The 13,557-nt window shown below is 44.2% G+C and overlaps 1 protein-coding gene across 1 annotated transcript in view; it reads left to right on the forward strand.

The window, feature by feature from the left end:
- Window positions 1-12,111, forward strand: part of psmg4 (proteasome (prosome, macropain) assembly chaperone 4) — a 28,782-nt gene extending 16,671 nt beyond the window's left edge. The window contains exons 2-3 of the mRNA XM_085989220.1: window positions 8,131-8,206; window positions 11,925-12,111. Coding sequence (XP_085845346.1) covers window positions 8,131-8,206; window positions 11,925-12,046 — 198 coding nt within the window. The 3' untranslated portion in view covers window positions 12,047-12,111. The remainder of the gene's footprint in view (window positions 1-8,130; window positions 8,207-11,924) is intronic.
- The last annotated feature ends 1,446 nt before the right edge of the window (window positions 12,112-13,557 follow it).

Genomic DNA, 13,557 nt, shown 5'->3' on the forward strand with positions numbered 1-13,557 from the left:
TTAAAACCTTGCCCTTTAAGGTGTATTTCCTTTCCTTGTTCTTCCAGATATATTTCTGGGGGAGTTCAAAACAAGGGGGCATAACCTTAAAATTAGAGTTGGGCCCTCCAGGGTTAACGTCAGGAAGCATTTCTTTATACAAAGGGTAGTGGAAATCTGCAACTCTCTCCCCTAAAAATCTGTTGAGGCTAGGGGTCAATTGAAAATTTCAAAACAGAGTTTGATAGATTTGTGTTAGGCAAGGGTATTAAGGGATACGGAACCAAGGCGGGTACTGCCTCTTATTTGTCATGCTGCTTGTCCATCATCCAGTATTGGTTGAGCAGAAATTTCCTCCAGTTAAATATTGGGAAGACCGAAGCCATTGTCTTCGATCCCCTTCACAAACTCCTTTCCCTAGCCACCAACTCCATCCCTCTCTCTAGCCACTGTCTGAGGCTGAACCAGACTGTTCGCAATCTTGGGGTCCTATTTGACACTGAGCAGAGCGTCCAACCCCATATCCTCACCATCACCAAGACCGCCTACTTCCACCTCCGTAACATTGCCTATCTCCGCCCCTGCCTCAGCTCACCTGCTGCTGAAACCCCTCGATTATTCCAACGCTCTCCAGGTCGGCCTCCCACCCCGCACCCTCCGTAAACTTGAGCTCATCCAAAATTCTGCTGCCCGTATCCTAACTCACACCAAGTCCTGTTCAACCTCGCCCCTGTCCTTGTTGACCTTGGCTCCCGGTCTGGCAGCGCCTCGATTTTAAAAAATTCACATACTTGTTTTCAAATCCCTCCATGGCCTCGTGGGGGGATTTGAAAACAAGTATGTGAATTTTTTTTTGTGTTTGATCTCTCTTGTGAAGTGCCCATCTCTGTAACCTCCTCCAGCCCTACAACCCTCCAACCCTCCGAGATCTCTGTGCTGCTCTAATTCTGGCCTCTGGCGCATCCCCGATTTTCTTTGCTCCACCTTTGGCGGCCGTGCCTTCAGCTTCCTTGGCCATAAGCGCTGGAATTTCCTCCCTAAACCTCAGTGCCTGTTTTCCTCTCTTTCCTCCTTTAAGACGCTCCTTAAAACCTACCTCTTTGCCTAAGCTTTTGGCCACCTCTCCTAATATCTCGTTATGTGGCTCGGTGTCAAAGTTTGTTTGATCTCTCCTGTGAAGTGCCTTGGGACGTTTTACTACGTTAAAGGCAATATATAAATGCAAGTTGTTGTTGTATTCCCACTTTCCTACATTGAACTGTATATGCCACCCATCTGCCCATTCTGCTAGCCTATCTATGTCCTCTTGTCGTCTTTCACAATCTTTGTCAAAATTGGCCTAATTTGATGCCATCAGCAAATTTCAATCTTGCTCCCTTAATTTTTAAGTAGATAAATAGTAAATTTATGTAAATAGTAAATATAAGTCCCAAAATCGACCCTCTGTGGAACAGCACTCACTGCATTTTCCAGTCGAAGAAACTTCCTTTTACCCCTACGCTTTGCTTCTGTTCTCCACCATCTCCCAATCCATGTGTCAGATTTCCCGTATTTTTCCACAAGTCTCATATGTAGTATTGTGGCGGAGCCACTAAGGGACTCCGATCAATTGTATATAATTCCCTTTAATAATATGTTAGCTACAGCCTGAGTCTGTATCTTTGTTTTCACTGTTTACATGTACAGAGCGCGATCACTTTAATAGCGCGGGTAAACGCGATGACGTCACGCCGTTCATCACGTGATCCCCCACCGGTGGGAAAAACGTGATGACGTCATGACGTCAGCCACGGGACCGCCCAAGCAGTCCTCGTGGAGCCTCCGAACTGACTAGACCTATATTCGATGTTCTCCTGTAATTATCCGTTAAACTCTGTTAGTTTTCATTAAACCTCGTTTATTTGATCGCCTGAGTGGACCTCGGTCTTTTGGATAGGAACTAGACATTCCTACAGTATCTTAAATACTTTTTGGAAACCCATATAATCCACTCATTTCCTTTTATCTATCCCCTATTATTTCATCAACAAATGCTGTAAGGTTGATCAAGCGTGTCATGTCTTTAGAAATATATGATGATTGGCTCTGATTAATTTGTGTCTCTCCAAATATAATTTTATCCCGTATTATAGACTGGTAGTTTTCTTAACAATCGAAGTAAGTTTAGCTGGGCTAAATATATTTCATATATTTAAAAATTTGAGTTGAGTAATTTTAAAAGCACTTTTAAAGGGACATTGTCTTTCTGAGAATGTTAGTGAATCGCTTCAGTTAGTTACAAACATTTTCTTTTTCTCTTCGCAAAAAATGTTTTGCCAAATACTTTAATTGTCTCCAGGCAAAGTGTTACACATCAAGGCAGTGGGAACTTCCTCTCCCTACTTCGTATTCTGCTGGAAAGGGTCTAACAGATAAACGGAGCTGATCACTAGCTTTATATCTGGTAGACCATTTCCCTGGTATCATCTTGCAAGGTGAACTAAGAACAGCCTCTCACATTGTATACAGTATCATTCCTCAAGTTGTTCTTGCAGTTACAAATTTCTTGGAATGTTCATTTACAAGATTTAAAGAAAGTCTTGCATTTCTATAGCGCCTTTCACGACCACCGGACGTCTCAAAGTGCTTTACAGCCAATGAAGCACTTTTGAGCTGTAGTCACTGTTGTAATGTGGGGAACGCGGCAGCCAATTTGCGCACAGCAAGCCCCCACAAACAGCAACGTGATGATGACCAGATAATCTGTTTTTGTGATGTTGGTTGAGGGATGATGCAGGTAAAGGTGATGATGCAGGGTTTAGAACCTTGCAAATTGATGAAGATGTGCGTCTGTCGAGCAGAATAGTTCAAACGGTTTACACTCACTGATGCAGCTGATGGTTTTTGAAAGCTGAGCAAAGACGTTGCTGCGATCAAGGCTGAAGATTTACTAATGATGCAGTTCAGCCAGTGTCGCACAAACCCAGAATACCGAGGTGGAGAATAAAAGAAATATCGTAAGTCATTGTAAGGTTCCACACTTCAGTAATAGGATCGGAGTACTTGCTTTTAAATTTAAGATGGTCTTCATCAAAAGAATTAAGGGAGAAGATAGGAGAAATATTTTTATGCGGAGGGTTATTGGGATCTGAAATGTACGATCAGAAACGGTACTGGAAGCATAATCCATAGTGGCTTTGATGGTTTAATGGAATGGTTGTTCTGTAGTATGTTAGATGCAGTTGGTTTTTATACAGCCACGTAGAAAACAGCATTGTAGGGACCGCTCCCTCCGCGGCACCCTGGTCCACTCCTCTATCACCCCCAACACCCCTTCGCCTGGCACCTTCCCGTGCAAGCGCAGGAGATGCAACATATGCCTTTTTACCTCCTCCCTTCCCACTGTCCAGGGCCCCAAACACTCCTTCCAGGTGAAACAGCGATTTACTTGTACTTCTTGCAATTTAGTATACTGTATTCATTGCTCACGATGCGGTCTCCTCTACATTGGGAAGACCAAACGCAGATTGGGTGACCGCTTTGCGGAACACCTCCGTTCAGTCTGTAAGGGTGACCCCGAGCTTCCGGTTGCCTGTCACTAATTCTCCGCTCCATTCCCACTCTGACCTCACTGTCCTCGGCCTCTTGCACTGTTCCAATGAAGCTCAGCGTAAGCTCGAGGAACAGCACCTCATCTTTCGATTAGGCACTTTACAGCCTTTTGGGCGCAACATAGAGTTCAACAATTTCAGATCATAACCTCGGCCCCTATCATTTTTTCCATTTTTATTTCTCTCTCTCACATGGCAGCTGTTGATCATTCTGTCAGTGCCATTTACACTTCATCTAGTGTCATCTTTTGTTTCTTAACTTGTCCCATTGCCATCTCCTTTTTGCCTTGCACCATCATTCCTTTTGTCTCTTAATCTCTCCTGCCTTCCACCCTATCACAGACCTTCCCTTTTGTTCTTTCCTCCCCTCCCCCCTTTCCCTGCCCCTGCACTTGCTTAAAAACCTGTTCCATCTCCAACTTTTTCCAGTTCTGACGAAGGGTCCCAGACCTGAAACGTCAACTCTCTTTCTCCCTCCACAGATGCTGCCTGACCTGCTGAGTATTTCCAGCATTTTCTGTTTTTATTTCAGATTTCCAGCATCTGCAGTATTTTGCTTTTGTATTGTAGGGGTTGACGTTAAGAAAACTACTAGGCACTTGGTCTGAGTATTAAACAAGGCTTTAATCAACTGTTTTTCAACATGGAGGTCTAGTTGTGTCCTTCACTAGTTCCTGTTAAAGAATGTCCTGAGCAAGCTGGGCCCATGCCCGAGTATTTATACTCCCTGGATAGCGCCACCAGTAGGCCACTCAGTATCATTTCATAAGTCATTTCCACATGAATGACAAAATTCATGTCAGGGGTCATATTAGTTTGGTACTGGGGTTTGAGCATGCTGTCACAAACTGATAGGATATGCTTTTTTCCTCTATACAGTACATTCCTGTCGAAGGAAAAGCAGAGCGAGCGTCACTCTGAGACAGCTGATTCTTGCTTTCTGGCAAGGTAGCGGTGGCATTGGCATGAGGCTAGGAAGCTCACTGTTTTATTTGAGAGCGATGCCTGGCATAGGGAGATTGATTCAAGAGGAAAAGAAAAGAAAAGGGGCAAATAATGGGTTCTTTATTGAGGGCCCCACTCTCGGGAGCGAAGGAATAATATGTTATCTCTTCTGTTGAGAGAAAAAAAAAACTTTGTAAAATTTTCCTGAGCAGTATTTGGTGCTCATTATATTGTACATCATATCTATATAAGGAACATTTGTTCGCTTGCTATCTGTAACTGAAAATATTCTTAACAATGAATGTAACATGCTCAATGTCTCTTCAATTCAGAACAAGCTCTTCGCGTGTATAAAATTCTACTACAATTTCTTTATCTATAAAATTAATCTCTACATAAATATCTATTAGAAGCCTATCCTGCACGCTATTAGCTTGCAGGTGTTTTTACAATTCTAATAGACATGTAAAAAAAAAAAACCCAGCTGTCATTTTGTGGTATGAAATATTCAGTGTGCCCTTGTTACTGATTTACTGATAAGTGGAAATAATCATTCAGCACATTTTATGTGCTGTTCAAGGTGATGGATGTTAGTGCCGGGGAGTGGAACTATTTCAATTTCAGGCACCCGGTGATGGCATCAAAAACATTACTTGCAGAGCAGGTAGAGCATAACCAGAAGCTTCAGATCTGTCTCCTCGGGTAAAAACAAAAAAAAGTTTTTAATCAATTATATTTTTCAGGCAATGAAGCGTGAGCAGGTGACCCTTCCTTGCCAACCTCCCTCATCTGCTTGATTACCAGAGCAATTGTTTTGGGCTTTTTGCACTTTTTGTAAAATAAAGGTTACATTTTGATAATGGGATAGTGGCTGCGTCCGAAAGCGCGTTTGCTTTGACGTTTGTCTGATAGGAATTTACAAATAGACAAGTTGAGTGAATGGGCAAATACATGGCAGATGCAAATGTGAAGTTATCCACTTCGGTAGGAAAAACAGAAAGGCAGAGTATTTTTTAAATGGTGATAGATTGGGAAATGTTGACGTACAGAGGGACCTGAGTGTCCTTGTACACCAGTCGCTGAAAGCAAACATGCAGGTGCAGCAAGCAGTTAGGAAGGCAAATGGTATGTTGGCTTTCATTGCAAGAGGATTTGAGTACAGGAGCAAGTGATGTGCTATCAATTACTCATAAAAGACAGAGTTAAGAGAGTAACTAAAGGCTTTTATTAGCAAAGAACAGAGCATGCCTCTCGTGGTTGACTGGGTTCCAAGAAGGCAGGGGGCTGCAGGTCAATCACCCATATACCTGGGCCTGTGTGGGTGGAGCCAGCCGAGACATGTTGAGGCATGCATAGGTACAACAGTGTGTATCAACAACAACAACAACAACAGTGGTTTACCACAGCAAGGATGTCTTACTACAGTTATACAGGGCCTTGGTGAGACCACACCTGGAGTACTGTGTGCAGTTTTGGTCTCCTTACCTAAGAAAGGATATACTTGCCATAGAGGGAGTGCAGCGAAGGCTCACCAGACTAATTCCTGGAATGGCAGGACTGTCGTATGAGGAGCGATTGGGTCGACTAGGCCTGTATTCACTAGAGCTTAGAAGAATGAGAGGGGATCTCATTGAAACGTATAAAATTCTGACAGGGCTAGACAGACTGGATGCAGGGAGGATGTTTCCCCTGGCTGGGGGGTCTAGAACGAGGGGTCACAGCCTCAGGATATGGGGTAGGACATTTAGGACTGAGATGAGGAGAAATGTCTTCACTCAGAGGGTGGTGAACCTGTGGAATTCTCTACCACAGAAGGCTATGAAGGCCAAGTCACTAAATATATTTAAGAAGGAGATGGATAGATTTCTAGGCGCAAAAGGTGTTGGGTATGGGGAGAGAGCGGGAATATGGTATTGAGATAGAGGATCAGCCATGATCATATTGAATGGCGGAGCAGGTGCGAAGGGCTGAATGGCCTACTCCTGCTCCTATTTTTCTGCGTTTAACATCCGCTATTCTATACAGGATCAAAAAATTGGTTAGCAAAGGATGCTGGGGTCCCAGTCCAGGCAACACGTGTATGTACGCACAACCCCAAACGCACACAGGCAAAAGAATCCCCTTCCAGAAAGCAGTTAACGGAAATCAGTTTGAATTGGCCTAGCTAAAATTTAACATAGAAAGACATAGTTTAGAAATGTTCATGATTTGGAGCAAGTTGGATCCCAGTTTATGTCACCTGAGTTATTTGCTGTCCATGCAATTCAATAATACACAAATATATTGCAAAATGAAGTGTGTGGAGGGAACTTCTTCCCATACATGCACACACATTCCAGATTTTTATTTTTTACTTAATCGTTCACGGGATGCGGGCGTTGCTGGCATTTATTGCCCATCCCTAGTTGCCCTCGAGAAGGTGGTGGTGAGCCTCCACCTTGAACCGCTGCAGTCCGTGTGGTGAAGGTTCTCCCACAGTGCTGACTTTGTCGTAGCGTTTTGGTACAACTGAGTGGCTTGCTGGGCCATTTCAGAGGGCAGTTAAGAGTCAGTCATATTGCTGTGGGTCTGGAGTCACATATAGGCCAGACTGGGTAAGGACAGCAGATTTTTTCCTTCCCTAAAGGGCATTAGCGAACCAGTAGGGTTTTTATGATAATCTGGTAGTTTCATGGTCACCACCAGATAAAGGAATCTGTTCTGCATTCTGAAAAGATTTCTGTATAAGAGATTCACTGCTAGACAATGCTGTTACGGAGGGAGCCATTACTAATGTTTGCTGCATCCAAGGTCCTATTCTATTGGGGAGAATTAGAACGAGGGCCTGTGTACGGATTTGTATTTGGGATGCGACAGAGTGGGGCATCAAATCCCAATTCAATCTTCTGCTTACCCGACCAGCACACTATAGTGGAACCGTGGGATAGTTAACAGGATTGGGAACTTTGCCGCTATTTTTCCTTTCCTGAGTTCAGAGACACCAAATCCAGCTGTGGTGCCTCCGTTGTTTTGTCAGCTGAGAACAGTTTCCAGAATATCTTTGTTGTTGCTCGGGTAACAGGTTCTCAGCTCAGACTACATTTTCTGTTGGCATGTCCTGATTTCCTCGAACTAGGAATTCAATATAGCCTGATCCTACAATATTCCATATTCGTGTACACTTTTCAACAGTAAATCCTTCATTCATCAGCGGTAAACTTTTTCCTGTGTTGTGCTTGTGTGCCGGGCATTGTGACTTTCCAATGTATTGAATTTTCAGGTGACTGGTGGCGTTGCATATTGCCGGGTCAGTGCTGTAAGCCGGTTACAGCTGATTCTTTGTGCACTGTAACCTGTTCCAGCTAATCCCAGTGTGCTGCATCTGCAGTTTGTTTAATTGGTTGTCAGCTTGCAACACCATGCCTCTGAAAATAATGGTTTGGATGGAAGCAGAAAATCATGTATTATTGTGAAAGCCAGAATAAAGTATCAGACAATTAAGGATTCGGTTATTTTAAGTGTTTGAAATTTTACGGAGCCGTATCTAAATATGTAAATAGATTTCTTTAATGTAATAAGAAATGATGATGGAGTACAGTAATATTTGGGTTGAATGTAACTTGCTACTGGTTTGCAGGACCCAATGCCAGTGTCCACATTAGTCCTTGGAGATGCCTCTGATACCACACCCAACTCTGTAGCACAAAGACTAGGTAAGATGGTTTCTTAATTTTAAGAGAATTTTAGTTGCAATTTGTTTTAATTTTTTTTTTTTTTTACTTGGTCCCTTCGTGCTATCATCCATCATCCCTGTTCTCCACCCCAACCAACTCTCTTTTCCTCCTCCCCCCCCGGGAAAATAAACCCTCGGCGGAATGACTGGCTCTTACAATGTCTTGTTCACAGTTTTGGGTTTTGTGATCTAGTTCAAAAGAATCCTCGTGTCCACTGGGTTGAGGCAGAAAACAAGTTAAAATTATTGTCAGCTGTGGCTCAGTTGGTAGCACACTCGCCTCTGAGTCCGAAGGTTGTGGGTTCAAGTCCCACTCCAGGGACGTAAGCACAGAAACCTAGGCTGATACTCCAGTACAGTGCTGAGGGAGTGCTGCACAGTCAGAGGTGCCGTCTTTCGGATGAAATGTTAAACCAAGGCCCCGTCTGCTCTCTCAGGTGGATGTAAAAGATCCCATGGCACTATTTTGAAGAAGAGTAGGGGAGTTATCCCCAGTGTCCTGACCAATATTTCTCCCTCAGCCAACATAACAAAAACAGATTATCTGGTCATTTTCACATTGCTGTTTGTGGGAGCTTGCTGTGCGCAAATTGGCTGCCGCATTTCCCACATTACAACAGTGACTCCACTTCAGAAGTACTTTGTTGGCTGTAAAGCGCTTTGAGACATCCGGTGGTCGTGAAAGGTGCTATAGAAATGCAAGTCTGTCTTTCTTTCTCGTAATACATTTGGGAGGTTCCCATAAAACCCCTCTACCACCCTTGGCCAAGATGGAAGAAAAGCTCGACATCTGAAGGGCAATCACTTCATGCCTTTCGCCCCCAACTTCTCTCTCTCGCAACTTTCTTGTCCCTCTTTATTTTGTCAATACCGCCAAAGGTAGTGTTCCTCAGAACTTTCTTTGTTTCCTTCCAAGCTTCAATTACGGTGTCTTCTGTGCTCTCGGTCCTCCCTATATCTCAACTATGCTGCAACTAGAAGTTACGGTATTGTCTCCTATTCTCGCTCATTCTTTTCCAAGACCTCAAAACTGTGCTGCAACTCATCTCCCTCAGTGTTTGTTTCCCCCTTCAAGCTTTTAAAACCAAGCTTGAAATCACTATAAGCCATAGCTCTTCAGCTTAGTGTCTCAATTAAAAGAACAAGTTTATTCTTTCTCCCCATTGCACCACAAAACAAATTAAAGTACAATCCCATGGCGATTGAGAGAGAGGTAAGACCATTCCCCTGGTGAAGTTGGTAAAATTAGAGGGTGAATTTACCTGTTGCTCTCTGCTCATTTTTTAATCCACGGAATTGTTGGAGCTAGGAAAAGGAGAGATATAATGACAGCAACCTAATCAGTATTGTGGAATTTTATTCATTCTTTCATTTCATTTTATTTTTTGTCAAGTTAAAAGACCTTGTTTCTAGCTGTCATAATCCATTCCCTGTATTATCACAGTTGCCCTGATGTATTGCAATGGGGAGATTATCCTTGTCGGGTTTAAATTGTCATTTGTTTTAATGGGGTAAATTCCAGATGTGTGTTCGTTGCAAAGCAATGTGACCACGCCCACCTAGACCTCCGTAGTGTATCCATAGACTATCGCAGACATACAAGATACTCCCTTCATGAACAATGGTAGCCATTGCATTAGAAAGAGTAGACTTCACTAGTAAGGATGATAGCCAGATCGAAGAGCGGCATCACAGGATGTGTAGCACAATGCAAGGAGATGGAGATGCAAATTAACCAATAAATCTGCATGTTCTAAAATAAGGATGTAATATTGTGAAAAGAACAGAACAAAGTACCTCGATTATATTTGTGATGAGTAGGCATGCAGTGCAGTCTATTACAGATGCATTGGCCAGAATTTTCCAGGGTGTCAGTGAGCGGAATCAGTGGCAGGTCGAGTGGGAAAGTTTTTTTTTGACAGCAAGTCGGGGACGTGCAACGCGCCTTTCCCAGTGTCAGGTCTGTCGGCGCTGAGCAGACCCGACGGGCAGCGGCGGGCGACCTAATTAAAATGTACTTACCAGACCCTTAACAGGCTTTTTTACCTTGCTCTTTAACTTTAACTTCATAGCCACAGGAACCACGCTGTTGTGACCACGTCTGTCAACCTGAGGTGGGAGTTCAGTAACTATTGCTCCAGCTGATTACTTGACAGCTTCAAATGTACAGTAAAAGTTCCCACCTGACAGATCATCACTTTCCTCAGCCACAAGCTGTTTCTCAGTCCATTTCCAGCACAGATTCAGCAGGCTGCAAGTCTTTCCACAAGTCTCCATCCAGTCTCACCTCATTATCTCTCTCTCAACATTGACATCGCTTCTGTCATCTGTACTTCACCTACCATCTATTCCATCAGCATGGATGCCGTTTATACTGTCTCACCTTGGTCCTCAGAATCGGACTATGATCAGCCCCAACACCAGCAGCACCAACAACACCGACCTTCTCCGCAATCACCTGATGCTGCACAGGACACAGGGCATCAGCACCCGAGCACATTGCCGCCATAGCCAGATTTACTTAACTTTACGCTGTGCACCCTGGCTGCCACATGATGCGCCAGGTTACCACCACCCCACACCAGCACCATAAAGCATCCCTCCAATGCCCAAGCCATTCCTTTCACACTCATCACCATTGTGGGGGGTACCCTTATGTCTCACCATTCACTGCAACTCACTAAACCACATCCAAAGGTGCACATAAATCTGTCCAAGAACACAAAGTGTTGAAAATAAAGATTTCAATGTTTGACAGCACATTAATAGGAACTTTACATGACCATTGGATAAAACACCCAAGTGGCTACCGTTGTGTGTTGTTAGTTGCTATGATTGCACTAGGATGAGGGTGAGTGTGAGGGGTGGCTAGTGAGATGGGAAGTGATAATGTAGATAGAGGGGGATGGGTGGAGATGCAAGGTAAGTTGGTGTGAGTAAGGATATGCAGGAGTAGGGTAGAGAAGACAGAGTGATGGGGATATGACGAGAGGCACAGCCGGATGAGGTTGAGTGTGGCTTTGTACTAACGTTTCCTGATCTAATGAGATAATTGAAACGTTTGCGGCACTGCACCCAGGTCCTCCTGACCACATCCCTACTTGTGCCCTCCTGTGCAATGTGCAACCAGGCTGCGTTGGTCTCCTGGGGAGGTGTCTTCCGCCCATCGGAAGGGAAGAGGACCTCCCTGCGTGCTGTGACTCCCTCCATAAGCATATGGGAGAACCAGGGTGCAGCCCTGCACCTCTGTGCAGTCATTGTCAGTGTTTACAGCCCCTCAATGCTGTAGAACACTGACGGCACAAATGTCAAAAGAAAGTTGGCCATGGTCCCTTTAATTAAACTGGCTGATGACGTGTCATCAAATGAAGTCACCAGACCCGCTTCCTCTAATTGGTCCGGGAAATGCGCTAGGCGGGCTTAACAAGCTCTATCGACGTAAATTCAGTTTAGGCAGTGGGATGGAGCTAGCAGTGGGGCCATGACCTGCCATTGACTTCGCTCGCCCCCGACCCGCCCAGGTAAGTAAAATCCCGGCCATTGTATTTCAAGACTGCTTCTGGAAAGGGAACAAATATCCCAGTTATATATAAATAAATGTCAAATATCGAACTATTGAAACGTACTGAAAACCTGTGATCCACAATAGCTTTTAACTGTACTTTCATTTGTTCCCTTGCATTAAATCTCCCATCCAGCTAAGAAGACAGGAAAGCAGGTTTTCATCAGTTATAACCTGCCGAACACCGGCACCAGCCTATCGCTGCAGGTGGAAAACCGAATCAAACAAGAAATGGACGCTCATCCAGACAAATTCTAATTGTAATTTTCTTATTTTTAATTTTTTTATTTTGTTGACTTGTTTAATAAAACGTTCTCAAAGTTGCTGTCTTTTTCTTTGTGCCGTCTACAAATTGGAGATCGAGCACTGAAGTGAGGGTTGTTATGGAGGTTTGCTGATTGCAGCCAGCTCAGTGATGGAACAAGATGCTTTTATGTCATTGTTTGCATCTCCTATTACCAATGTTCCCTCTAAACGCGAAGGTCGTCCCACGCAGGCCGCTCACCGGCTTTTACTATGGGCCAGAAATTCGGGTCTCTACGGGTAAGTACGCGCTGGGTACTCATGCATAGGGCTAACGAAAGTGTCGGTTTCGTGCATGCACTGCACATGCACGGGAAACCAGAACTTCCGTTCCCTTGAAAGAAGGGGTTCGCAGGTCGAACGTGTGCGCCGGAGAGGCAGCGCATATGCCTGGAACTTCCGTTGTTTTTACAGGTTTCTCCGGGAGGGTAAGTCTCCAGTAGCTACGCTTTTAAAAAGCAGTCGCAAGGCCTGCTTTTAACAAGGTAAATGATGAATTAAGTAAAATTAAAACATTTTTTCCCCAGGTTTATTATTTTTAAATACTTTAAAGAAAGGTACGTTTATTTTTAACCCCATTAAAAATTTAAATTATTGTTTAAAATAGTTTTATGTAATTTATAGTGATTTAAAAAAAAATGTATTTGAAGTTTTGGTTAGGTTTTGGGGCCGATCTCTATTCATAGATTTGACAGGTCTTCCTGTTAAATCTATGAATAGAGATTCCCTGCTACGATTGGCTCTCCATGACCCCGTAATCCCAGGGGACGCTTCGAACTAACTGCGCCCCTGGGATATGCAAGCACTGCTCGCCGGCAGCTGGAGGAGGCCCAGGATCGGAATCCCACGCGGGCCCACAGCAGAACGGCCGGCGCGCTAGGTAAGTGCAGGTTGGGGGCTTACACCCGCGGGAAGCCCCTGACCCAAATTTTTGGCCCATTGTGAACACGGCATGCGCAGAAATTTAAAGGGACCGTGCGTTAAAAGAAACCGGCCGCGCAGAACAAAGCGCAGCTTAGGGGGAACATTGCCTGTTACGTGTATGTGAGCTGATTGTTATTGAAGTAACATCCCATGACACCCCGGCTGAAATGGGCTAACTCAGCACGGACCGAGGAACAAACCAGGGATGCTCCTAGTCTACATGGTCTCCAGCATCTTGTTATACACTAAGCGAGGTGTTAGAAGGCTGGAAGACGGGTTACCCCTGCGCTCCAAGCAAAGATGAGTGCTCTGCCAAACTGCATAAGTTTTCATTTAAAAAAAAATTAAGGACTGGAGACTATAAGACTAAAACTTTATTGGGGGTAATGGAAGAGAGGAATATTTGGCATGGTGATATGGGCAAGCTCTACAACCGCGCCTGCAGTCCACACAAAATACAGTATACAGAAGCTTGCTTAGGCTAAGTTCCTTTTGCAAAGCAGTAACCCAGAGGTTCATCCCTGGGGATACTCATCTACACC

This window comes from Somniosus microcephalus, chromosome 5 (assembly GCF_052327205.1).
Source record: "Somniosus microcephalus isolate GS21.2 chromosome 5, FLI_Smic_1.0, whole genome shotgun sequence".
NCBI lineage: Eukaryota > Metazoa > Chordata > Chondrichthyes > Squaliformes > Somniosidae > Somniosus > Somniosus microcephalus.